This window comes from Magallana gigas, chromosome 2 (genome assembly GCF_963853765.1).
Source record: "Magallana gigas chromosome 2, xbMagGiga1.1, whole genome shotgun sequence".
Lineage (NCBI taxonomy): Eukaryota > Metazoa > Mollusca > Bivalvia > Ostreida > Ostreidae > Magallana > Magallana gigas.
In genome coordinates this window covers 38,946,752-38,971,632 of record NC_088854.1, presented here as the reverse complement: position 1 = coordinate 38,971,632, position 24,881 = coordinate 38,946,752, and the positions used below count along the sequence as shown (strand labels likewise).

At 35.2% G+C, this 24,881-nt stretch overlaps 4 protein-coding genes across 4 annotated transcripts; 3 read left to right on the top strand and 1 right to left on the bottom strand.

Annotated features, from left to right (window-relative positions):
* Nucleotides 1-297: 297 nt before the first annotated feature.
* Nucleotides 298-3,224, bottom strand: LOC105325840 (uncharacterized). The gene is made up of 3 exons (XM_011425574.4): nt 3,101-3,224; nt 2,515-2,619; nt 298-2,232 (listed from the first exon to the last, which is right to left on the bottom strand). The coding sequence occupies exon 3, from the start codon at nt 2,193-2,195 to the stop codon at nt 372-374; it is 1,824 nt and encodes a 607-aa protein (XP_011423876.3). The 5' UTR covers nt 2,196-2,232; nt 2,515-2,619; nt 3,101-3,224; the 3' UTR covers nt 298-371.
* A 1,059-nt stretch (nt 3,225-4,283) lies between these two features.
* LOC105325860 (uncharacterized) lies at nt 4,284-9,631 on the top strand. The gene is made up of 9 exons (XM_034444258.2): nt 4,284-4,749; nt 5,116-5,283; nt 5,646-5,881; nt 6,883-7,053; nt 7,153-7,268; nt 7,370-7,424; nt 7,531-7,761; nt 8,013-8,142; nt 8,257-9,631. The coding sequence occupies exons 1-9, from the start codon at nt 4,538-4,540 to the stop codon at nt 8,360-8,362; spliced, it is 1,425 nt and encodes a 474-aa protein (XP_034300149.2). The 5' UTR covers nt 4,284-4,537; the 3' UTR covers nt 8,363-9,631.
* An 840-nt stretch (nt 9,632-10,471) lies between these two features.
* LOC117681101 (kelch-like protein 2) lies at nt 10,472-16,219 on the top strand. The gene is made up of 9 exons (XM_066076483.1): nt 10,472-10,688; nt 10,795-10,906; nt 11,389-12,340; nt 12,596-12,701; nt 13,480-13,639; nt 14,488-14,748; nt 15,281-15,458; nt 15,582-15,791; nt 16,064-16,219. Exons 1-9 carry the CDS (start codon nt 10,539-10,541, stop codon nt 16,080-16,082), a joined length of 2,148 nt encoding a protein of 715 aa, XP_065932555.1. The 5' UTR covers nt 10,472-10,538; the 3' UTR covers nt 16,083-16,219.
* Nucleotides 16,220-19,654: 3,435 nt separating this feature from the next.
* LOC105318448 (uncharacterized) lies at nt 19,655-24,639 on the top strand. The gene is made up of 9 exons (XM_011415583.4): nt 19,655-20,016; nt 20,790-20,957; nt 21,612-21,829; nt 22,192-22,362; nt 22,461-22,579; nt 22,922-22,976; nt 23,401-23,625; nt 23,740-23,869; nt 24,120-24,639. The coding sequence occupies exons 1-9, from the start codon at nt 19,796-19,798 to the stop codon at nt 24,220-24,222; spliced, it is 1,410 nt and encodes a 469-aa protein (XP_011413885.3). The 5' UTR covers nt 19,655-19,795; the 3' UTR covers nt 24,223-24,639.
* Nucleotides 24,640-24,881: the final 242 nt, after the last annotated feature.

Below are 24,881 nucleotides of genomic sequence, written 5' to 3'. Positions count from 1 at the left end.
AATTTGATTTTCCACCATCTGTGATTTTTGTTTATGATATTCTGTAATTTATTACAACATATAAATCATTATACAATGAACATGATATGATGCCATTTTTCCTTCATTACATTTGTACCGATTTCGTAACAATAGCCTAGAGCTATTATAAACACCTCCTTCATTAACATGCATGTCGTCTCGGCTTTCTTTCGACAAAATTTAAAAGTTAAACAGTTTAATCAGTTCACTACATCAGAAGAACGAAGTATGCAAATTCAAACATTACATGCTTCTCGAGCAGACTACAGGTTCCCGTTTCGTCAACGTCACCGTAACGCGATGAAAGTGCATTTTCTCAAAAGGTCAATCCTTTTACATTTTTTTTTCTTTCAAGTTATTCTTGTTTGCAGCACATCTATTTGAATATCGGGACTTAATGTTAAATGCCGCGAGATACAACTGCGATAGAAAGCGAAGCTCCTGCCTTGCACGTACCCCCACTGGTCCATCAAGTGATATGTTTGCTTATCATCGACCTTGACACTATCAACATCAGTATTCCCTTCAGCAACGTACATGGACCGGATAGTCGCAAACGGAAGCGTGTATCTATCCCTCGTGAAAAATATCTGCGACACTTGGACCTGAGTTTCGCTATAGGTACTGTTGATGTTCAGTAGCATCGAACCGCCATCTTTGTAGAAGATACGCATGGACCACCGCTCCGGGTCTATGTCCAGTTGTTGGATCGAGGTATAAGGTCGTATCGAGTCGCTGTACGTCTGGCCGAGAATAACGGAAGTACCGAACGGAATCCAGTCAAGTCCTTCCGGGGTCACGGGAATGAATCGAGCGTTTCCATCCTGGTACAGAACGAACACTTGGGAATATCCATCGTTCCATGGAATGGGTCTATAGACCTGTAAATAGGCCACGCCCTCAAAGGTCTGACCGTTGGGGAGATGGACACTCATTCTATCGGGAGAGAGCCACCACATTTCTACATAGACAGCCACTATATGCACGTCATCACTCTTGTAAATAGTTTTTTGTGTCTCGGGCTTGAACGGTCTTTTCTCCAAACGCAAATTATCAACAACTGAATCCAGATTTACGGAATCTGCCGTAAGGATGATATAGTTGAGATTGTCTTCAGTCCAAGAAAAGTCAGGAATTTTCCATACTTGTTGTAGGTTGTTTTTATCAAATTGTTTTGTTTCTGGTTTGGATAAATTTCCCCATTTTTCCTTGTATCGCATTGCTACTGTCATCGGAGCGCTTAGAGTCTTTAACCCCAGTGTTAGCAGCGACCCAATTTTGGAATCCACGCTTCCCTTTTTCTGCCCCTCTAAGTAAAAGCGAATGATGACGATGAATTGGTTTGCTGATGACGAATAAAATGACATTCTGGCAGTTTTACTGTGGAGCACTTCGGACGATGACGGTCCTAAAGTGAAATTATCAAACCGCCACAATTCCGCGCTCAAATGCGGACAATTAGTGGTATTTTCTGTTCGTCTGTTGGAGAAGGACTTGTACTGGGGGAGAGAGGAAGTAATGGTGAAGCTGTCTATGAAAGCGTTGTACAAGGGTATATCCACATTGTCCACTTCAGCACACTCGGTAGGAAAAGACCGCTGTTCCATCCGAGACGGAAAAGAATTGCTGGTCAACAGCGGTATTTTGATTGGAAAATTATTTTTCTCCGTGCATATGATTTTGCACGATAACACGTCATTATCCATCCACGGATCATCCACATTAAAAACCAGTTTATCCACAACGATTCCTTCTGTGAACGTGTGTTGAAAATCTTCCACGTATATTTTTATGACGTGCCAGCCCGGCTCCAGCATGTAGCTTTTCGGAAATATACCCGTATTTTTGAACGAGTTCCAGTCATCGTCGGGTCGAGCGTGATACCTGCCCATCCACTCTCCACTGTTAAACGTCACGTTGAAAACCGTGGAGGAATTATGATTAGAATATCTGAGATTATCCAAACTGACCCTTGATCTCTTCCTAATGCATACATTTAGAGACAGCGGTTCCTTCTGTCCTACCAACACGGCTTTGCCCCCTGTCGCTGCAGGGAGGGGCATGACTTTGTGATTTGAGGCTGATCTGAGGTTGTAAGCAGGGAGTGTCAGTTCCCTGGAATTCACAGAGAATATCCACAGCAGGAATATAAGTGGAGAGGCCGCTGTCTCCATCGTGACGATAGGGTTGTGATAAAGACACAAACCGAACCTGACGGAAGTAAATTAAAATATACACAAAGGGTTAATTATTATAACGCCAAAAACAATTTCTATGCCACGAATATGCCAAGCACAATCAAAATTTATTTAAAGAGATAGATAGAGTTTCTGGTTTCCGTTGTAAATCTCTTCTTTAAAAAAAATAACCAACAAACAAAAATTCCAACAATTGGTTAGTACTTTTAAAATCTAATTAAGCCGTTTTGGTCGATTTTAGAGAGAGAAGAAGAAAATAGAAAGAGGAGTATTTAAACGAAAATTATAAACTTACCAGATGTAAGTTCGGCTATTGCTTCCTCTCGACACGAAGGGTTCATGTGTTTTGAATGTAAAAAGCAGATCCTTGTGAGAATTATTTATATCGATCACCGGTTACCTGTATTATAAGAAATACGTAAAAATGATGGATGCTCCTGATTCATTTTAAACACATTGTATGGTAATTATGTTCCAAGACCTATTTCAAGGGATTCTTTTCACGGAAGTAAGATTGTACTATAATGTTTATCCGCAATGATACGGTTGACCACACTTTGTGAACAATAGAAATAGACATGACAGTATTATGTGGTCTTTTATTTCGTTTTTCTGTAGTGATAATGCCCTTTTTTCCTAATTGAAAGCTGTCATTTAGTGCGAAACCACGAAATACACCATAAAGTGATTCGAGATTTCAAAGTCGTGTTAAACAGACCAATCTTACAATTAACTCGTTATATATTATTTTTACCTCCTTTGTCAAATGATGTCATGTGGTTTAGTTTACAAATTTTATATTTCATATGATCAAAGATCAGAAAAGCACTTGATAAAAGGGGAAACTTTTGGGGGAGAATTAACAACAAAATAAACCTTACCGGTAGTCAACCTTTCCGCTGTGTGTTTAGCCATGAGAGTCAGGGTCTCTTGGTAAAAGTGTCATACATTAGCCTGTCATCTTTAGGCCATTAATATAAATGTACAGCACTCGATGCTTAATTAACAAATTTGTACATTTCCATATCTCTGTTGTTTTTATTCATTCGTTGTTTTCACTAAAAACCCACAATACTGTCTGCAAATAAATTTTTCTTACCTTAATTTAAAATTGATCATAATTTATTGCCTAAATATTTGGGTTTTTTTCGAATACCAGTTTAAATATACAGTTCTGAATTTATGTTTGTTGTGCAGAACTAACCAAATTCAAGTTTTCACAAAAAATTGGAAGTTAATGTATTAATATAATATGCAAGAATGGTTCGCTAAGGACAAAGCACGAAAGTTGAATACAAATTAAATCATGCAAAATTATGTAAACAAAGAACCATCTGTTGGTTCTGTGTTATGCAATATTTCTTCTGATTATGTTAAATAACTTCAGCATTTTGATTTTCATGACTTTTTTCCAGTTCTTGATATTAAAAGGAGAAAAAGAAAAGAGTAACACACTGCGATGTTAACATTTTTGATTTAAAGAGAACTAAAATAAAATTCATTTTGACCTGCGTCTTAACTCAATGAATACTTGCAAAGAAAAGCAGAAACCATTAGGGACGATTTAAAAAAAAAAACCAGGACACACAAATTTTACAAAACTTACATCCCCCCCCCCCCCAGATTTTGGAAAATGGAAATTTCGCTTCTTTTTTTTTTTTGCTTGTCAAGATTTTTGGGATGAGCCTGGCCCTCCCACTTTCAAGAACGATGCTACGTGCCTGCACCATGAACTAGTTTCGCACAAAAGGGAACAAGTTTACTTTCAACACCATGCGCGGATCTAAGGGGGGGGGGGGGTCCGGACCACCCTGCAAATTTCTTTAAATTACAATATAAAATTGCCAAAAATATGCCTCCCCCCGGCAAACTCAAATAACCGTCGGACCCCCCCCCCCCCCCCCCCCCCCCGGGAAAAAAAATTTCTGGATCCACGAATGAACACCATCAAATTTTGAATATAGTTACCTTGTCTTTTTCTATAACCTTTATGTCTTATGTACTTTACCTACTGCTTTTATTTTCCACTCTATTCCGCTCTCTCGTTTCCACTCCACTTACCCATTACAAGTATTGATCCCCCGACCTACCTTGATTGATCTGACGTAGTATTTTAAATAGCCACGGTTGTATTGTATACATTTAAACAGAACACGGATATGTGCAAGCAATGATCTTCATGTAGTGCCAAACTTTGGCTGCCATTTTGACAGGCTATTTCCGTTTGTACACACTTTCGAATTTTGGATCCCTTTTCTTCCATCATACCGCCTTCCTCCTGACAGTATTCCAGCACACCTCTAGGTGGTGATTTGGTCATGTCCCAAACACCGGTGACCCCCCAATACGTGGAGGAGACTATGCCTCCCCCGTCCTATGAAGAAGTGATGGGGCACCAAGCCCTTTCCTCTGTCAAGGCCAACGTGCCTCAGGAACAGCTGCCTCCGCTGGCCTACATAGATATCATGCCTCGGTGCCTTAACCCTGGAAACATGAAAAACAAGGTACCCCCTGAATACGACAGATTCAGGTAAGCCTCCTGTTTGATTTTAACTAAATGGTTCTGTCATAATCTTATGTAAGTCAGGGTATTTGTTTTTTTGTTGAATGATTTTAAACTTCAATCTGACCTAGATTGGATTTTTCAAGGCGGGTGCGATTCGAAAAAAAAAATTAGTTTATTTTTGAAAAATAGTATACAATTTTATCACTCGGATAGCAATCAAAATTTTGTTCCATTTTATTAAGAGAGTTCTTAAGAAGTTCTTGCTCGAGATTTTGAACAAGAATTGAATAAAACTTAATCAAGACTAGAATAAAGAATACGTACATGCATAAAGTAGGCAATGTAAACATAACTCTATACTCTAGTTTTTTTTTTTTTGTCACCAAACAGCACCTTGATAGGAGCAGCGAACTACTGGCTCCGGGCGAACCCCAGCTACGGCGTGTGGAAATGTGAGACAGTGGAACGGAAGGTAGAGACCAATGGAGGGATAGTGATGGACAAGATGATCTTCCACGAGTCCACGTACGGCTTCAACGTCCTTGTCCGGGGATTAAGGTATAATGTACATTCATTTACCAGAAATAATATATGTAGTTGCAATTTTTGGTAAATATTAATGACAGTTTCATGCAATACGTGACCCCCACCCCCCTCTCTCTCTCTCCTTAATAAAAATATTCGAATTCCAAACAGCTTAAATCTTTATTATAGTGTTTGACCGAGGAAAGAGCATTTTTGTTGCTTTCTTTTCATTCCGATCAGCTTCTGACTCAAAAGTGAAATCTTTGTTGAAACGCTGAAATAAAAATGTGACGCTAAAACACTGCAGTGGAAACAAGCCTAATCTTTAACTAAAAAAGGAAATAAGATGCAACAACTGGTTGAGAAAACAGTTTTGATATGCTGTGAATTTATAGGTTATGGCTGCATGTCAAAGACCCATCGACACCGTCCCAACAACTTGGCCTACTGAACAAGGTGCCCCACACCACCGACATCGACCTCACCCCTCAGCTGTCACATCCTTTTGCCGTGTTTCTTTTCCGACATCCACTCTTTATACAGACATATGGCTACTCGATGACAACTTACGAAGGATTAGAGAAAACCTTAGAGAGTTTGAACGAAGATTTGAAGAGAAATCCACTACAAGGTTTGTAATTGGATCAGTGTTACATATTTTATTGAGTAATCAAATGGATTAGGCAACAGGCAAAGCTTATATAAACCCTCTCCAATATACAAAGTCAAGAAGTGGTGTTATAAAATAATCATAGAATATAGTATATAGTATGTAGTATAATTTACCAGTTTACAGAGTGATATATTATTGATATATGTGTATTCAAGACAAAGGCTAATTGGATAATAAATAATAAGCTTGACTTTTGACATATGATGATAAATTAACTTGCATGAATACATTCATTCCTACATTTATAAACCCATCACCTGTGAAGTGTTCACATATAGAAGGACGTTTAAAGTTATCATAAAATTACTAGTATTCACATCCTTTTAAGGTGCTCCGACCCTCATCCTTGAAATATTATTTTTCATTGTAAATATGTTACTACTTGTAGTTCTTCAAACTCTATAAATGGAATGAGATGAAACGAAAATTATTGATGTTATCCGTGTATTTTATAAAGTTATTGCATAATTCCCATGATGGATATTATGGAATATTTATACACGTTGAGACTAAATTTTTTTTTAATTGGGTTGTATACCGGTGTATCGGTGGTTCGAACTCCTTAACCTACTTGTAGTTACACTGCAGATCTCCGTGGACCAACTAATCCAAACATTTCGTTTTACAATAAATCGTAATATTAACACCAGAAGACTAATTAAATTTGTTGTCGAAATCTTAATTTGTGTACGTCCTAAAATTAGCTTTACACATCACGTGCTAATGAATATTTCAAAAAGGGCGTTTATTGAGCGAGTCGGTCAAAAAATAAATATAAATTCATAAGAATTTATATTCAATACTTTTAAATGTGTTTGATTTAAACTGTATAATCTGCAGAAAGTTTATAACTTTTGTAGCTTAATGGAAACACGCAATCATTTAATCTTTCTTTTAAAATTTTCAAATTATAAACTTTCTGCAAAACACACAGTTTTAATCAAACGTATTATTTACAGGTTCCATTTTGAATGTTGAAAGCGCCACACTCAAAGTATCAGAGGGGCGGGAAAAGGCCGCCATTGATCCGGACAATACGGTGTGTCACGAAAACGGCGGCAAAATGAAACGATACACCCAGATCATGCGGGTTTTCTACGTCATTGGCGAACCTGCTAATGAGACGATAGGTTTGGTTATATTAAGTACTTTCCATATTCAACTTAAAAACAATTTTTCTTGCAGTTACCTTTATATATATAATAGTATTTTTTTTTCAAAACCAACAGGAATGAAAGATTTTGTCCCTAGTATTACCAGACCACCAGATCTGGCGACCCATGCGCAGTTTCAAACGTTTGATGACGTCATGATGAGATTCTGTAAATGGTTACCACACCAAACTGTAAGCTCTGGCAATGCCAATAGGAATGATATACATGTATAAACTATTTATTCAGGTGTTTAACAATTACAATGTACATTCTTTCCTTGAATCAATTTCAGGGCATTAAAATGGTAAACATTCAAACATACGATATCCGATACACGGAGATAATGGGTAAGGGGACTTTTGAAGTGCATGTTAATATCTCTCTGTCAAACACAATTACTTTAAAATTATTTCAGATTTCAGTAAAGTTTCATTACATTGTATTCTTACTCAGGTCACCTCGAGATTCTCTCCGATCAGACGGACGACATTGATGATGGGATGTCGGACCGCTTGTTCCTAAAGACTCTCCGTGTGTTCTATGTGACCAAACCCAGCGTCAAACCCCCTCCCCAGGTCAGCTTTGTCACGTCCAAACTGTTCCTCCCTATTAGGACAGGGGAGAGGTCCTTTGAATCGATGTCCCAGACGATGTTCCGTATTGAAGCTTGGTTGAAAGTTACAGGTGTGTCAAAATTTTTACCGACCTCGTGTATGTATTTCTATCACGAACTTTAGGTGACCCCCTCCCCCAGCCCTCATCCCATATCGCAAAGAGACAGCCCCCCCCCAAATAAATAAATATATATATATATATATATATATATATATATATATATATATATATATATATATATATATATATATATATATATATATATATATATATATATATATATATTTAAATTTTAAACCTCTTTGATTTTATTGGCAAAGGTATCCCGGTGTACAGTGTGGAAACAGTGAGGTTTCTCTATAGAGAGCCCCTGAAGCTGGGAGTAGACGATAAAAGAACAAACTATACTAGCTTCAGTGGCATAGGAAAGTATTATGTCACCGCAATCAGGTAGGTACAAAGTGTAGCGGAATGCGGCAGTCTTAAAAGTAAAGAATTCTGGTTGTTATGCACACTAAATGCCATTTCGTATCATTCCTAAAGGCCTTCATTTTTTTGTTGCAGGGTATATTTCCTCTATCCGGTCCAAGAGCCTCATCCAAGCTATCTACCCCCGGCCCTGCCGTGGGACCCCTCTCAAAAGACCTCATCCACTTGTGCAATTCAGTGAAACCATGGCCAAAAACTTTGCCTACATATGACTCTAATAATATGGCTGTGATATTGAGAGAGGGAGAGAGAGAGAGAGAGAGAGAGAGAGAGAGAGAGAGAGAGAGAGAGAGAGAGAGAGAGAGAGAGAGAGAGAGAGAGAGAGAGAGAGAGAGAGAGAGAGAGAGAATATTATTTACTTAAATAAATACGCACGTCTTTCTGTTCAGACACTTACATATACATGTATAAAACGATGCTAAATTAACAAGCCGGCCGCTATTAAAGAATTGTTTACTTACACTCAAAAACCAACATATAGAGCGCATACAGCCTACTCCTGATATATTGAAATTCAGGAGACCATGCAAATTATTTCAATATAACCCTATTTCAGTATAAGCGAAATCGACTGACGTGAAGCCGCCAGTTTTAAAATTTTCAATCCTGATCTACGATATGAAAAAAAGTTTTTAACCCGAACAAATTAATTGGTCATCGTTTATCCATTACAGTGAACAGATTACATGGAATACTAGTCCTTGAAAGTTTTTATTTTGTAAAAGCAGTATAAAAACAGATAAGGTGAGAACTTATCAACTTACACCTTTGTATCTATACATGTATCAACCGGTCAGTCCGGCATAATTACTGTCACCAAGTGTGACGAAAGCTGCTGTGGAGTACTTCAATATTTCACCGTTGTGAAAACAACTCATCATCTCTGAAGACCGATCAGTGACTTCGATCTATTTCAAAATGAGCGGAATTTTGGTATAATCGATTTCAATAAAAGTGGAGTAAGCTGTAACGGGTCATGTATTGAAAATTTGGATTCTAGCATTTTGAACATTACATAAAATGCACATACAAAGCACACACAATGGACATGATTCATTTGAAGACTGCGAAGAGCTGCAGCAGTTCATAGACTTATGAATTCGAACTCTTAAATTTAAACTCTTGGTAAATGAACATAAATCAGTTGGGTAGATTTTTCTTTTAGAAATTTATTGTGACAAAAGAAACCACTCTTCTCTATATTTTATTTATTGTTTTATCTCTTGATAAATCTCTTGATATCTCTATCTCTTGATACCATATTTTGTGGTTATATAATATGATATACATATTCAATATTATTCTCTATAATATAAAATACGGTATTTTCTGAACAGTGTATGATAGTTTCTTCATATCATGTACATGTACGATGATTACGTTCATCATGAATTTTTGAGAATATGTGAACAACACGAGGCATTCAAATAAATTATATTTTTCATCAAAAGGTGTGGTGCTATGTAAAATGTGCATTAATTAGAAGACTGTTAAAAAATGACGTATTTTGTAGCAGGGGGGTTAATGCACTATAAATGTAGATATAAAACTCAAAATAAGATGTATATTCCTTTTAATTAATAAACAAATTAAAGTTAAACTTGGTACAAATGTATAAACGTTACTGATGTTTTTAAATTCAAATGTACATTAGGGCTTGTTAATCATAATGCATTATTTATAATATAAAGTCTGTTGAACTCACGATGAACTCCATTACGTCTGGAGAGAATCTGGTCATTGTGAAATATCATAAAATGTGACCCCAAGCATCTGTGTCAGCACATCTAAATTTAATGAGATTGGATACTCAGTCAACGGTGGCATATCTACAATCCAAAAAATTTCAAGCATATGGGCCTATGTGTCTTTGAAAATATATTTTACTAAGGATATTTGCGTGTTTCCGATTGAGTGGAATACTTGTCTTGTTTGTTTGGTTTTTTTTAAGATTTTAAATGAAAATTTACTAAACATTACTTGCTACATGCATTGATGGATTTTTCATTTGCATGTCACAAAAAAATCCGGAAATATCTTGTTCAACGAATGGACTAGATATTATGCTACTTCCTGCTATTTCAAGTTAAATGCGCGGGCATGTTTAGACTTCCTTAGTTACGTAATAGTATTGCTATAGAGAAGCTGCGTTTTCGTGACTCCCAAAGATTGATAGTTTGTGAATACTATCAATCTTTGCCTTCGCCCATCGATTCGTCGAAAGTGTCCGGTGCTCGTGTGTGGTTCTACATTGTTCAATTGGAACAGTCTATCAACTGTAAAAATTTTATCCTTTAATTAAACTCAGAAACTTGAAAGGCCGTATTTGGATATCTTGGAAATCATCGTGTCCAAAGATGAAGGACACTACGATTGTGAAATGTGAAGTCCTGCCCAAGCGTGAACCGATTGTAGTAAATCGGGACGTTTGGTACAGCTTCATGAGCAAAGAGGATGCCGACCCTCAGGCCTGCTGGCTTGAGAGGAAGCGGCAAGAGAGGATGAAAGTAAGTTTTTGCTTATAATATGAAAGTGATGTTTTACATGTATTTACAGTTGTTAGCAATTTATAGAAATATTTTTTTTTAATATATGAAAATCATTTTATTTAAGGCTGAAAAAGCTGCCCTGGGAACTTCTACGTCTAGAATTTCTACACCTACAAATTCCTCCTCTGGGTCTTTGGTCTTGGACTCCTTGAAATTGAGATATATTCAGCAGAAGGGTAGGGGTTTTTGTATTTTACTTTGTATAGATTTAATGGGTCTGGTTAGTGTTTACTTGGCATATAAAAAGTTTGCTTTCCCTCTCTGACTAAATGACAAAAAAGTTACAAAGCTTTAACTAAAAATATTTTTATTAAGAGTCATTTCTTTTGTTATTAGAAATGCAGTTGTTATAGCAAATATATTTTCTAATGGATTAAAGTAGTAAAAAATTAAGCTCTTTGATGCAGCTTTTATTAAATAAAATTAACTTTAAACACTGAGTAAAGGATATTAATTACATTTATTTAGGGTAGGTGTGTGTGTGTGTGTGGTGCGGGGGGGGGGGGGGGGGGGGGGGGGGTATTAAAGGATTTTCCTTTAAGAACATTAAATATTTACAGAAAAACATTCATTTTTAATTTAATTATTCTCAATTTATAAATCATTCTGAAACTTTTATGAAGGTATCATTTAATTGAGAAATGTATTTATACAATAGTGAACAGAAACCAAAACCAGACACCTTCTCCACCAAGTTCAGTTTCTTCACCAAGTTCAGTGTCATCAACTGTATCGGATGATGAGGTCCCCAGAAATCTTAAAACGGACTCAGATGATGAGGTTCCCGGAAACCTTAAAAAATCATCTTCCAGGGCTGAAAATGAAACAGAGGCTGCACCACTCTCAGGCCATATACAGGCTTCTAACAGCAAACACTATGCCAATATCGGCCAATATTTGAATGAAATCTACCACAAAGAACAGATTTGTGACATTTCATTCAAACTGGGCAGCATCATTTACCCGGTGCATAAGGTCGTCCTTGCTAGCCAGAGTCCTTTGTTTGAGAAATTGTTTAACAGCAAGGACTTTACTCAGCCACCCATAAGACCTAGGCAAATTAGGGTTACTGGTGTTTCCGATGAGGCTATGAAAATATTCCTAAATAGCATTTATTCTGGTGATATCAATCTCATGAATCCTGATTGTCTGCATGAGGTACTTGATCTCTCTCGGATGTTTGAAGTGCAGCAAATCACACAGATGTGTTTGAAGAAAATCTCCTCTCTTGGTCACCATGACATGCTGAAACTATTGCAAAAGATGAGGAGGCATAAAGATGTTCAACTTTGTGACATTCTGATGGATGGCATAGCCAAAAATTTTATGGATATTAGGAACAGTTCCTCTTTCTACGGCTTAGATGTTGACACCCTCTGCATGATATTGTCAAATGAAAGGCTTGATGTTAATTCAGAGATGGACATTTTTGAGTGCACTGTAAGTTGGCTTCACCATCATAAGGAGGATCGAATGAAGAATCTGGAGAGAGTGATGGATACCGTGAGGTTCTCACACCTATCAAGCCAGCAATTGATGGAATGCTTTGTAAAATGTCCCCCCCTTAAGCAGAGCCCCCATTGTGTGGGCTTGATCACTATGGCCAACTGGTAAGAGAATATACTCTTCAATCTTACCTTACTTTTTATATATGAAAAAAAATAAATCATAGGCTTATAGCTTGAAATTAAACAGTGAGCATAATCAAATCTAATACCAACTTTATTTCTCGATTTACCAGTCAAACTGGTTTGCGGCTAATAATTTTTGCGACAGAGATCATATCTGCTCTTTTTTGTTTTAAAAAAAATGACAGTGCATCAAAGAATATTTGAATTCAATGCATCTTTTATACCTTGATGTAGGGTTCAAACCTCGATCAGCCTCAATCAGCAAGATCCTCTGAATCTGGAGATTCAAGAACCTCGGAGCCTTGCCAACAGTGGAGGGAGTGTTGAGCAATATCTAAAGGTACATGAATAGTTATGTTTCGTTATAACGTGAGTACAGTGTACCAAATTGTTTTTCCTTTTACATTAATTTATGCTGTTTTTTGATTAAGTATTTTTATACAGTATTATAAGCAGGTATTACCAGTAGTTAATTTAACTTCCACACAAAAGATCTGAGATGATGTTTGTATAAATGATAAATGACTGAATTGACGGCATGATCAGGTTTGCTCCATGTGCAGCAAATCATGCTTAGATAGATTGATCATCAGTCTGTATATAAAGTATTGTCAAAGGTAAGTACAATATAATGTTAAAAAACTCACCCAAAAACTGGAATGAATCAATGGAATGACTTTATTGATTATAAACCATCTTGAAATTCATTTGTTAGCCCTTTTTTATAAATGTAAAAACGGAAATTCATTCATTTCTTTTCAACATTGCATGCATGCATGAGAATTAATATGATTACATGTATTATGATGCCCAGAATTTTATGAAATACACCTGCATACATGAATTACATAATTAGCTGACTTGGAAAGAACAAAAACTTCTTTGAGAGGTGACCTAATATCATAAATATATTTGATATATTATTTCCTTTTTACATGATGCATTTTTATGTTTCAAGGAGAGAACAAAAACTTCTTTGAGAGGTGGCCTAATATTAGAAATATATATATGATATAGCTCTAGCTATGTCAACATTTCAGTGCAACATTCCATTCTATGTCTGCTTCACATTCTGACCTATTCCTTTTCTGTCTTTCTTCTTTCTGTTGCCCCTATAGACACACTGTAGCTCTGAGTTCAAGGAACCCGATGTCAATTATGACATTGTTCTAATGACTGAGGATGCTGTCGAGGATTTTAATCGTCATGCCTGTTCCCAAAGTCAAAGCTCGTCCACCATTTCTGCACCTTGTATCAAGCAATACAGGGATTCAAAATGTAATATTTTCATTGTCAATATACCATCAAAATTAAAAAGAAATTGATGAGAAAAGGATATAAAAAGGAGGATAAAACAGTGAAAAGTATATTTTTCCAGGCTCATCATAAGGAAAATTGACTTAATGTTATAGTTCAGTAAAATTCTCTACATGCATGTAAAAAGAGATATTAGGATGAAGAAATTTTGTTTCCTAATAAGTAAGATTATTTATATTAGTAGAAGAGAATTTAACAAATGATGGGTGAAATATTATTACTTCATTCATTAATCCAACTAAACCTATTATTCTAATATCCAAGTTCCTTGTTAGCGAGTTTTACTGTATGTGTTTACCTTGGTAACAATGTACTATTTAGGTATATAGCTAAGATAGCCATCTTATTTGTACATAACCACCTTTTAATCACTTCATCTTTATGTCACCTTTATTCACTTGATGCATAGTTGCAGGCAAAGGGGCATGGATAGTTGGATACTTTCAAATTTAAGTTGATCAAGGTTTAAACTACAAATCTTATCAAAGTGCATGAATGCTCCTAATTTTTAGACACTTCAAATATTTAAATTTGAAATTCATTTCAGAGATGTTATTATAGTATGGTCTGTCCCAGGGACAGTTATAAACTTCTTTACAAAGAATTTCATAATCAATGTGGAAATTGATATCTTAAAGTTCTGGGTTGAAATAATAATATTAATCATTCAGCTAGATATTCAGGTACACAGAGCTAGGGACTTGCTTCATAATTATATGTACATATGATGACCAGAGTTTATTATTTTTGAATAATTGAACTTGCTTAAAACAGCTCATTATATGATCATAAATTACATATAAACCTAGGGTCTATGATGAACGACAATCTGCAATGGGATCATAATCATACCAAACCAAGCTTAACCGGACTACAAAGCATGGACTGCATGATGGGGAGGAAACCAAAGCAAAAAGATGTTTCCATAGTAGAGGGGAAAAGCAACGACTGTGTCAAACATGTCAAAAAGAAAAGGAGTAAACGACATAAAAAACAGGACCACTCTGATGGTAGTAAAGAGGATACCAGTAAGGCGATGGTGTGGGGAGGAGACCAGTGGTACATGGTCGGTAAGTAGATACAGTTCTACTTCATTATAAAGAATGTCAGTAACTCTTTAGTCTTAATATCATAGACATCTGGAAGGAATTTGGAAGTTCTCTCCTGTGTTTCTCTGTGTGCGTTTTTGTTTAAAATTTCTATATATTTCTAATCTGTGGATATCTTAAAAAATAAGATCCTTCCCTTTGATTAACATTTCAAAATATTAATGAAGCTTGATTTATGCAATGCTTTTAGTTTTTCATGTCATCAATATAATAAACTGAAGGACATGTTTTCTTTCATTCTTTTCTGTGTCTTACTTTTTTTAACGTGACCATATCTTTTAAATTTTAAAATGGAAACTTAATGTCATAAAAGAAAAAAGTCACTGTTAGAGGTCTATCAAGATTGTAGTAGTAGATAGATCAAGGTGGTCGAATTTCCACGGGACTTTGACAGGGTCTGGGGCAAAGCATATCACAAAATCAGCAAAAATTTCAGATCACCGAAATAATTTTCATTTTGAAGAGAATATATATTTGTCAAATCAAATTGTAGGTGGAGCCAGGTACAAAGATTCGGAGTGTCCCTCCCCCACTAATAAAGTATTGGTGTACTCGTACGAGACCAAAGAGTGGAGACCAGTGGCTCCATTGAATATTGCCAGGATGGAGCATTCCCTTTGTGAAGTAGATGGCTATATATTTGCTATTGGTGGAATAGGTGAAGGAAATCGGTATGTACCAATATGTCTTCACAATTTTCAGGACAAAAGAGATCGAATATTGATTAAAATTAATAGAAAGAAATTTGGATGATAACTTTTATAATTATTTTCATTTATTTATCATCAATTCAGCTTGCTTTCATCGGTGGAGTGTTATAATCCTAGAACCAAGTGTTGGTTCTTTGTGAAGGCACTCCCTGAGCCCAGGGCTGCTGCCTCTACCTCGGCTGAGGGGGGCAATGTTTGTCTGAAAGGGGGATACAGTCAAATGAATCATGGGCAGCCCTCCAGTTTTTACTATGAGAACAAAGTTGAATTATTCTACAACATGGAAACCAATAAGTAAGTAAAGAAGTCATAAACTAGCTCATGAAAACTTTTCTTGTCTGATAAGACTTGTCTGCCTTAACTGTCAATGACTTTTTGTAAATGATGTAAGTAATGTGTGAACTTTTTCATATTCTTCTTCACTTTTGTATTTATTTTAAGGTTTAAATTGTGATTAAATCCTATTTCTCTTTTATTCACTGGATTAGTTATACTAAACATTTTTTGTTATTCATAAATGCACATTATGATTTTAAAGTAATCTTTTCATATCTTTTTGTTTTCAGGTGGTTAAGAAAATACTGAGGCCCATCTTTTCTGGAGTTTTTTATTCTTTAAGGACAATTTAAAATCTGAACTTCTTTATTATCAGTGTAATATTTTTTGTTTTAGAAACATTGATGTTAAATGGGGCAAAAGTAATTAAACTGTATGCAACTGTGGGTATTCATATTTTTTTCTTTGAATTTATTTTATAAGTTTGCATGTAATGAGTATGAACATTCCGGGCTTTGGGACAGTGCCCACAATGTGGGGGCTTAATTGCTATGGCCAAATGGTCAAAACTTGTACTCTTATAGGTCAATATACCTTACTTTTTAAAAAATATTCAAATTATGATTGTTTTGCGTCTGTTTTACAAGAAAATTGATCTATTAACATTTTTCCGTAACTATTTAAAAATCTATTTGAAATAATTTTAATGGAATAAAAGTATAAACATGTAGTGATTTCAAAGCCTTTTATTAAAACCTTGCGTTAGGGTCCAAAAATCAAGATCCTCTGAATATGGAGGCTTCCAAGCACAGGAACATTGATCTCAATCATGAACCAAATGTTAAACAATATCTTGGTATATCTTCCAATTAATTGTACATGAATGAGTCTTCAAGATACTTCAATGATTAGTTCTGTTCTTTTCAAAAACATTGCAAAAATAGTCTACTGCTGGGAAAGAAACAATGTGTTTCAATTGAAGTTTATTTTAGAATGCGATTCTGGAATTTTACTTGTAATTACATATAATATGATACAGAACTAGGGAAAAGGGTCTATTAAGTGATTTTAATTAACTTGATTTTTAGTAAATAAAATGAAGGACAATTAATATTATTATCAAGCCTAGTAATATCAATTGATTAATTTGTAATATGATGATTAGATTTTATTTTGAATGACTTTATTATAATGGAAAATTCAACATTCGGTTTACCATGTACATACCTAACATACAAATACACACGCGCGCACGGATAGACCCTGCTGTGAGTGATATCAGAGGAAACCTATTTCACAATAAGAATCAGCAGCGGAAAGTTCTTGATTTATATAACTGGCTATATACTTTTGTCGGGTTTCTCAAATTTACTGTCTGCACATTTAGATAAAAATACCATTTAAGGCACTGTTTAACTCTTAATACATATAAAAACTGCTTAAAATTATTCGAGCAGTACCATTCTTATTTTCAAAGTTTATTAAATTCTACTTTAGTTTCACTTTCAAACACTTGATTGACAAGCGGCATCATTTCTAATTTTGTACAGGTAAAAAAGGGGGCATTTGTAAAATGTTTGGCTACTATGGGGGACTGGTTGCCATAGAAACAGATAAAGAATTTGAAAAAATAGCCATTTCAAGCTATTTTAAAAACAAATGGCAAGTGGTACCATCAGTTTAAGCTATACAAAATAAAATAATTAGATAAAAAATGTTGTAAAATTTTCAAATTATAGAAATTTATTCATGGATCTAAAAGGTGTTAACATGGTATATAAACGTATATAGACAACACATCATATATATAACAAATTTTTTTTTATTTATTTCAACATAAGTTGGTTTTAATGGAAGATCTTTATATTGTTTTATAGTTTAGCATATGAAAATTGAAATCCGTTGATATGGTTACACAATAAATTAAAAAAGAATCTTCATATTTTGCGATACTCAAAATAAACTGACTGCAATTACCAAACTTTACGCAATATCAGTTGAAGCTGCAATTTAGCAAAAGGAATGGTCGTTCAAATGAAGTTTTGAACAAGAATGTCTGAATGATTTTCTTATGTCAATGTAGATGTCTATTTCCTTACAACGACAGCTGAATAACGCTTGAATATATTGTATAAAAGTTTGGCATGTTTCCCACATACGAGGGTTGTCCCAAAATAGCGTAGACAAGTGGCGTTATTCAGTCGAAGACAAAGGAAGATGAAATTTGTGCCACAAAGGGTTCAAAAAATTTGCATTCAAATAATGTTTTAAAATCAAATATTTTCTGAGAGGAAATTAGTGAAATGAAAGCATGTTAGATCAGAAATTCGACATGCGGCGCAATGTCAAAAACAAAAAGTTCAAATCAACATAATGAAATGAAAATTGCGAGGAAAAAAGCTTATCGAATGAAAAAATTCAAATAAAACATACATTGATATTTGATAATAATTTGATTATTTACTCAGAAAATGTTTTGGCTATAACAAAACTCATTAATATTTTATATCGCGCTTTGTGACAAGTTAAAAAGTTAACTTGTATTAAAATGACGATGTCAGCGTTTAAGGCGGCGCAGCAGTAACTAATACAATTTTGTAAAGACCATGAAATAAATCCTAAGCTGCTTTGGAAGTAAATGAAAATAACAAAATCGATTAGAAATGCGTTTTGTGAATAAGTAGTTAAATAATATTAAACATATTTGATCAAGTATGATGACAATAAGTGGAAAAAAGAAACCCCGAACGATATCAATGGAGGTCAAAATGCTGAACGACACATTTCGGCAAGACGGACGTTAGACAACAAGTAATACAGGGCAAGTTTGGAGCCGACAGATCGTTTGTACTTAAAAATATTAAAAAAAAAAACAAACTAGATATATATGTTGAATGTGCACTCAGGGTACATGTTCAAAGATAATATTTTTTCGGAAATAAAACGTTAATGTTATCGTTAACGATGTGGAGGGTTTAGCAACAACGTAAAACTGGAAATTTTCGACTTCGCACCTTGCGCCGCCTGACAAAACTTGTTGTTACTAATTATTCATTTTCTCGAGAAATAAATAAAGTACAGATTTGAACTTTTCAGCATTGTTTGCCAAAGGGTCATTGAAGAAAACATAGAAGTCTAATGAAATTGCAGTGAACAGATTATAAATTATGTGTCATGTCTACATTATTTTGGGACAACCCTCGTATATATATGAAATGCACCATCATGTATCTCTTTTATTTACAAAATTTGTTTAAAAAATACAGTGTCCTTTTTATTGAAAATATGTTCGCCAGTTTGGCTCCTATTTTTTTACAGTATGTGTAAGCAAGGGTTGTCATAATAACACGTGTATATAATACTGACAATGAAGCATTTGCTTGGTACATATTTTGCTTGGGTATAAATAAATAATGAAATTCATCCATCCTTCTGTGAGCACACATGCTACTTGGCACTCTCCAAGACTCTGCTGTGTGCGACTCACTGCAACGTATTGAGAGATTTGTTTCATATCAATCTGAACTCAAGGATCGGAATGAACACAAATCGTGAAAAATATTACCGTGTATTTTCGGGCAAATATTTATCTAATAGGAGCTATGATCAAACTTTCACTTAGGAAAAAGCAACAATTTAGTTATTAGTGAAGGGTTTTCCGTGTTAACATATAGATTGATGTCGAAATGTACCACAAATCAACGTTTCTTAATGTTACACTATAAAATGTAAGTAAATCACTTACAAAACACCTATATATACTAAGTATATCTTGCTCATTTAAATGACTTTCAATGAAATGGTCAGTTTCGCAATGCCTCGCCGATCAATTGTTTGAGTACACGAGTCTAAAGGTCGCAGACCCTATAAGTTATAAATATCGAGAGTCAAAGTGTGGAACATCGATACCGGAGGAACGGAATATTCACGTGCTTTGTTCTTTATTATTATTCACGTCAATATTAACCAGTTTAGCCGTGCTGGTACAAAGCTTCCCAAGACGTGACCGTCATTTTTAAGGCATGGATTCACCTCCTATCCCACCCATGAGTGCGGAGGATGTGTTTAAGAACATCCCTCCCCCATCTTACGAAGAGATCATGGGCCATCAGACCCTAACGTCGGCCAAAACAGACGTATCCAGGGAAGAGTTACCGCCCTTAGCATATATCGATATTATGCCGCGATGTCTTTTCCCGGGAAATATGAAAGGAAAAGTTCCACCCGAATACGATAGATTCAGGTAGGCTTCGATTTTCTTTGATCGTCCATGCAAATGAAGCAATAATATATGAAGGGTTATTTGGTTTTTCTATCAATTCAATTTCGATTGATTTTCTTAGTAATGCCAAAGTGGTTTTAACTTTACTGTGTTACATCCAGGTATCGGACTTCTGTCGATTTTAATGTGGATTAAAGAATATTATGATTAAAATATTTCATTGGTTTAGAATTTTCAAATGTTACGATATTTTAACCCCCCCCCCCAAAAAAAAATACGTTTTAAAATTTTTTGAAAAGGTAAAAATTTTAAAATCCCAAGAGGGATTCGAACTCATTACTTACAGAGAGAACCATCTAACCCACTGAAAGTACATTTCAGATAATAAATGTCATTTTACAAATATATCGTTATCGTTTATCAAATTCAAATGTATTGAAGTGTAATTCATGTCGCGTCCTACTGCAAATACGACTTATGTTATTTTTATTACCAACGGCGTTGATTCGTTGACGTCCAATAATTTTCATACATTCAAATTCAAATCTCTTTTTTAAAAACAAATTAAAATGACAGTTGGATCACACAACTGTGTTCTCTGGTTTTGAGCAAGATGGATATGTGGCCACTCCATCATTACATATTACATCTTACAACACATATACCGTTCTCATATACTTGGAAATGTGCATGATTTGTGGCCATGCAAATTCTTTGGGAAAAAGTGACAACTACCTTGCGCTTACGTGCTGTATTTATTTTTAAAACTTTTATACCACGTAATTTCTTTATAGTACCTTAATCGAGGCCGCCAACCATTGGTTGCGAGGAAATCCAAGCTACGGAGTGTGGAAATGTGAGACCGTGGAACGTAAAGTGGAAAGCAGTGGAGAAGTGTTAATGGAGAGTATGTTGTTCCACGAAGCCACGTACGGATTCAACGTTAACATCAATGGCATCAGGTAAGTAGGTTTTCAATGTGGCTTCTTGAAAGAACATGAGCGAATATTATGGTGCTAATGCTTATTGTTATGATCGAAAGACACATTTTCAGTTTTCGAGAAAATGTTTAAATTAAATGCTTTATCACATACTGAAAGCACATGGGCACGTAACATCAAAAGGGGGGTGTCTCGCAGCAAACATTTTACGTTTACGTACAGAAAATTGAACAACTAAATTGCCCTTTCCCTCACTCCTTGAGTCTGCCCTATCCCTCCCCTCCCCCCCCCCCCCGCCCAAAACACACTTACAAAAACGACGCTACGTGCCCGATTTTAAAGTAATCATTAACGTAATTTCATGTATATGGAATTTCATTTTTAAGTAATATATATAATTAATCCCAATTTCATCAACACAAATCCTCTAATCCTGATATTTTCGAAACGCTGTTAAAATTCTGATACTATGGTTTTGTAAAATTTTGGCAAAGACTTATTTTTTTAATTTTTACTTTAAATATCTAAATTGAATATACAAAATTTTATAAATGTATTGGATAGAAAAATACGTTATTATTGAGAACATGGTCCATTTTTTTCTGTCTAAATTACATTGCTAGTAATTTTACTACACTACACTTACTACACAAATCTTATTAATATGTTTTTCAGAATGTGGCTGTACGTCCGCGATAACATATCCGCTCCCCCACAACAACTCGGACTTCGCAGTCGGGTACCCGACAAAGTGGAAATCCCGATACCTTATTACATGGGCAGAAGAAGGAGATACTACGGCCCGGCTTTTGTGCAAACAATTATGTCATACGAAGGCCTTAAGAAAACCATGGAAAAACTGAACAACGAACTAAAGAGCGAGCCCGTTGGAGGTATACTTGTATATGAGCTGGTGACTACAATAATAGTTCCAAATTTTTTCAAAAAACGAACAAATTTGTTTGTGCATTTTTCAAATAGATTTCGTTAAGAATATACTCATCAATAAGCAGATAAAACAACGCTGTTTTATTCACGGAACCCTATCTCCACTTTAAACTAATGCATTAGGCCTATATATGTCATGTTGTAAAAATCTGAATATACAAGATGACGGAAAATACAACAAACAAAATTTATGACTGACAACTAGTTTTTATGTTGTAAATTTTGTATTTACTGCCACCCGGTAAAAAAAATTACAACATGACACATGTAAAATTCATAATATCTGTTGTATTTTTTTTAAATTTAGGAACCATTTTGAACGTAGAATGTGCCGTGATAAAGGCCGCGGAAGGATTTGAACGTTTAGACGTCGATCCTGACAACACAGTGTTTCACGAAAATGGCGGAAAATTACGACGTTACACACAGATCATCCGGATCTTCTACGTCATCGGAAGTCCGACACAGGAAACCATTGGTGGGCTTCAAATTTTATTGGTTCATGCATGTTCAGATTATGTCAGATGGCTTGTCAAAAATATCAAATTTCCACGTGTTCTGAATTTGTTTTTTAAGACCTGATAGATGTGATGCCAAAAGCAACACGTAAACCTGGTATGGGTACTCCTGCAAAGTTCGAGTCATTTGACGAAACAATGGAACGCCTCTCAAGAAATCCACCATCAGAACTCAGGGTATGTCCTTTAAGATAAACGTTAGTCACCTGAACTGAAATAAAAAAAATTTATAAATTGACTTCTTAACACTATATTGAATGTATGAAAACATACATAATTATACATATATATATACATATATACTATTTAATTGTTCATGTCTGTCATAGTTCTTTAAATCATCCAGCTCTTTCCCTCTTGTATATGTTTATTGAATGTTTTATGTTCATTGGATGTTGTATGTCAACAGTCTTCATGTTGCCCCTTGAGGGCCCTTAATTGGTTAATAAAGAAATTGAAATTGAAATTGAATTGAAATTGAATATTAATATCTGATTTGGTTGGTGTTTTTTTTTTCAGGAAGGTCGAGTGGTCAATTTACAAACTCTTTTCCCACAATATAAGGAATTAGCAGGTAATATTTATTTTGGATACCAGGCACAATCATATAGCAAGGCACGTTGGTGGAGAAAGGTGGGGGGGGGGACTGTCCTTTTTTAGTAACCGATATTTGAACGATTTGTCCAACAAGTTTTTAGGTTAGAATTAAAAATTTATGAGAAGCTATCTATCATATACACGTAAAGCTGATTGTAAGATGCAAAAATATTTATTCCCGAGGCCGTAAAAACCCATAAAACCCCAACATCTTTTATATGATTTATTTCAAGGAAGTGCACCTCCGACATCGTTTTGAAAGAAAGCATAGGTAATAAAGGCGGAATGAAGAATTACATAAAAAGTTATATTAGTATTCCTGAATTTGGAACGTGCAATTTAAATAGAGTTGCTAACATCTAAGCAAACTGATACCGTATTTTTTTTTTATACATAAACAGGTGAAGTCGACGTTCTGGCCAATGACACTGACGATTTTGTCACTGGGTCTCTCAATAGAAAGCAAATGCAAATCCTTCGCATCTTCAGAGTCAACGGAAGTTCACCTAGACCTTTCCCACCAAATCTTTCCAGCAAACTGTTTGTTCCGGTCCGAACCGGAAGTAGGTCATTTGAAACAATGCTTCAGACGATGTTCCGAATTGAGGCTTGGCTTAGAGTTACAGGTATACTATAAAGAATAGTATCAAAGAATCATAAAGAAATATCAAATCTGTCTATAGAATTGCTAATGAATTAACTCGATTAAAAAAAATCTTTTGTGTTTCCCTCTGTTTAAGGTTTACCAATCTACAATGTGGAGACTGTGTCCTATCTATTCAATGAACATTCCCCGTCCGGTGTGGATGCAAGCAAGTCAAGTGTAGTTTGTCCCGTGGGGGTCGGGAAACACTTCGTTACAGCAATCAGGTACGGACAAAATGGCACGAGAGCCAAATTTTTGTATTGAACACAGTATCTTAGAATCCCAAACAGCAAAATACCATTATCCGCAAAAAGATGATAAAACTCAATTATCTTGAATCAAATTTCAATTTTATCTTTCTTGAGGTTTTCAGAAGAGCAAAACATGATAATGAGTCCGTTTTTGAAAAAAAGAGTAAAACGGTAAAAAAAAAGTTGTTTCTCATCAGTCATTCTTGCATTGATACTGCTACAGGGTGTACTTCTACCAGCAATACCATGAGCCAGACCCCGCCCTCCTACCCCCTGTGTTTCCCTGGAATGGATCATCCGGGTCATCCAGCTGTACCTTGCTGTGATACAGAATTTGCATATCGCACATTCAGCACTTCATCATTGGGATCGCTGTTGCATTAAATATGGCGAAGAGAAGTGTGAATGCGCAGTTCATTTCTTTCATAACGTCACAATCGCAATGCCTCAGGCCTTCCTGAGCTTTCGAGCTTCTTCGTCGAGAAGTTGCGATTGAGAACGTCGGAGACTCAAAAACCCTATCGACTTATACAACGGATGATAATTTCGATCGATATCCGTCCATTTGTTCTATGATGTTCATTCAACTGCGACTCGTATATGGTTGCATCCAGACTGTGATAAATATGGCAATTATATATTTTTACGTACTATGTATCTGATATGATAAAGCTCTGATATTTAAATTCGTGCATAATATAATCTGTCTATATTTTCTATTTATACCTCATTTATGTTAAAAAATGAATTGTATAATCTTTATTTTGTTTTGTTTTTATTAAATTCTGCTTGAAAGATACTGGGATTTATTTACTGAAAATGATGGTAATGTAACGTGACGAAAAAATAACGCAAATTACTTAGTAATACTAGTAGATGATTAATACACCGTGAATCATTATTTTTTTTTTTTTTTTTTTTTTTTTGGCATGATCGGATCAAATACAATAAGCTATATGCACAATCCACACAAATATTCTAATCA

Excerpts from the sequence above, each read along its gene's own strand:
- LOC117681101 (XM_066076483.1), top strand. The coding sequence starts at position 10,539 with ATGAAGGACACTACGATTGTGAAATGTGAAGTCCTGCCCAAGCGTGAA. Across the intron at positions 10,689-10,794 it reads AGCGGCAAGAGAGGATGAAA|GCTGAAAAAGCTGCCCTGGG; the intron begins GTAAGTTTTTGC and ends ATTTTATTTAAG. Across the intron at positions 12,702-13,479 it reads GTGTTGAGCAATATCTAAAG|ACACACTGTAGCTCTGAGTT; the intron begins GTACATGAATAG and ends TTGCCCCTATAG.
- LOC105325840 (XM_011425574.4), bottom strand. The coding sequence starts at position 2,195 with ATGGAGACAGCGGCCTCTCCACTTATATTCCTGCTGTGGATATTCTCT.
- LOC105325860 (XM_034444258.2), top strand. The coding sequence starts at position 4,538 with ATGTCCCAAACACCGGTGACCCCCCAATACGTGGAGGAGACTATGCCT. Across the intron at positions 5,284-5,645 it reads GTCCTTGTCCGGGGATTAAG|GTTATGGCTGCATGTCAAAG; the intron begins GTATAATGTACA and ends GTGAATTTATAG. Across the intron at positions 8,143-8,256 it reads TATTATGTCACCGCAATCAG|GGTATATTTCCTCTATCCGG; the intron begins GTAGGTACAAAG and ends TTTTTGTTGCAG.
- LOC105318448 (XM_011415583.4), top strand. The coding sequence starts at position 19,796 with ATGGATTCACCTCCTATCCCACCCATGAGTGCGGAGGATGTGTTTAAG. Across the intron at positions 22,363-22,460 it reads TCCGACACAGGAAACCATTG|ACCTGATAGATGTGATGCCA; the intron begins GTGGGCTTCAAA and ends TTGTTTTTTAAG. Across the intron at positions 23,870-24,119 it reads CACTTCGTTACAGCAATCAG|GGTGTACTTCTACCAGCAAT; the intron begins GTACGGACAAAA and ends ATACTGCTACAG.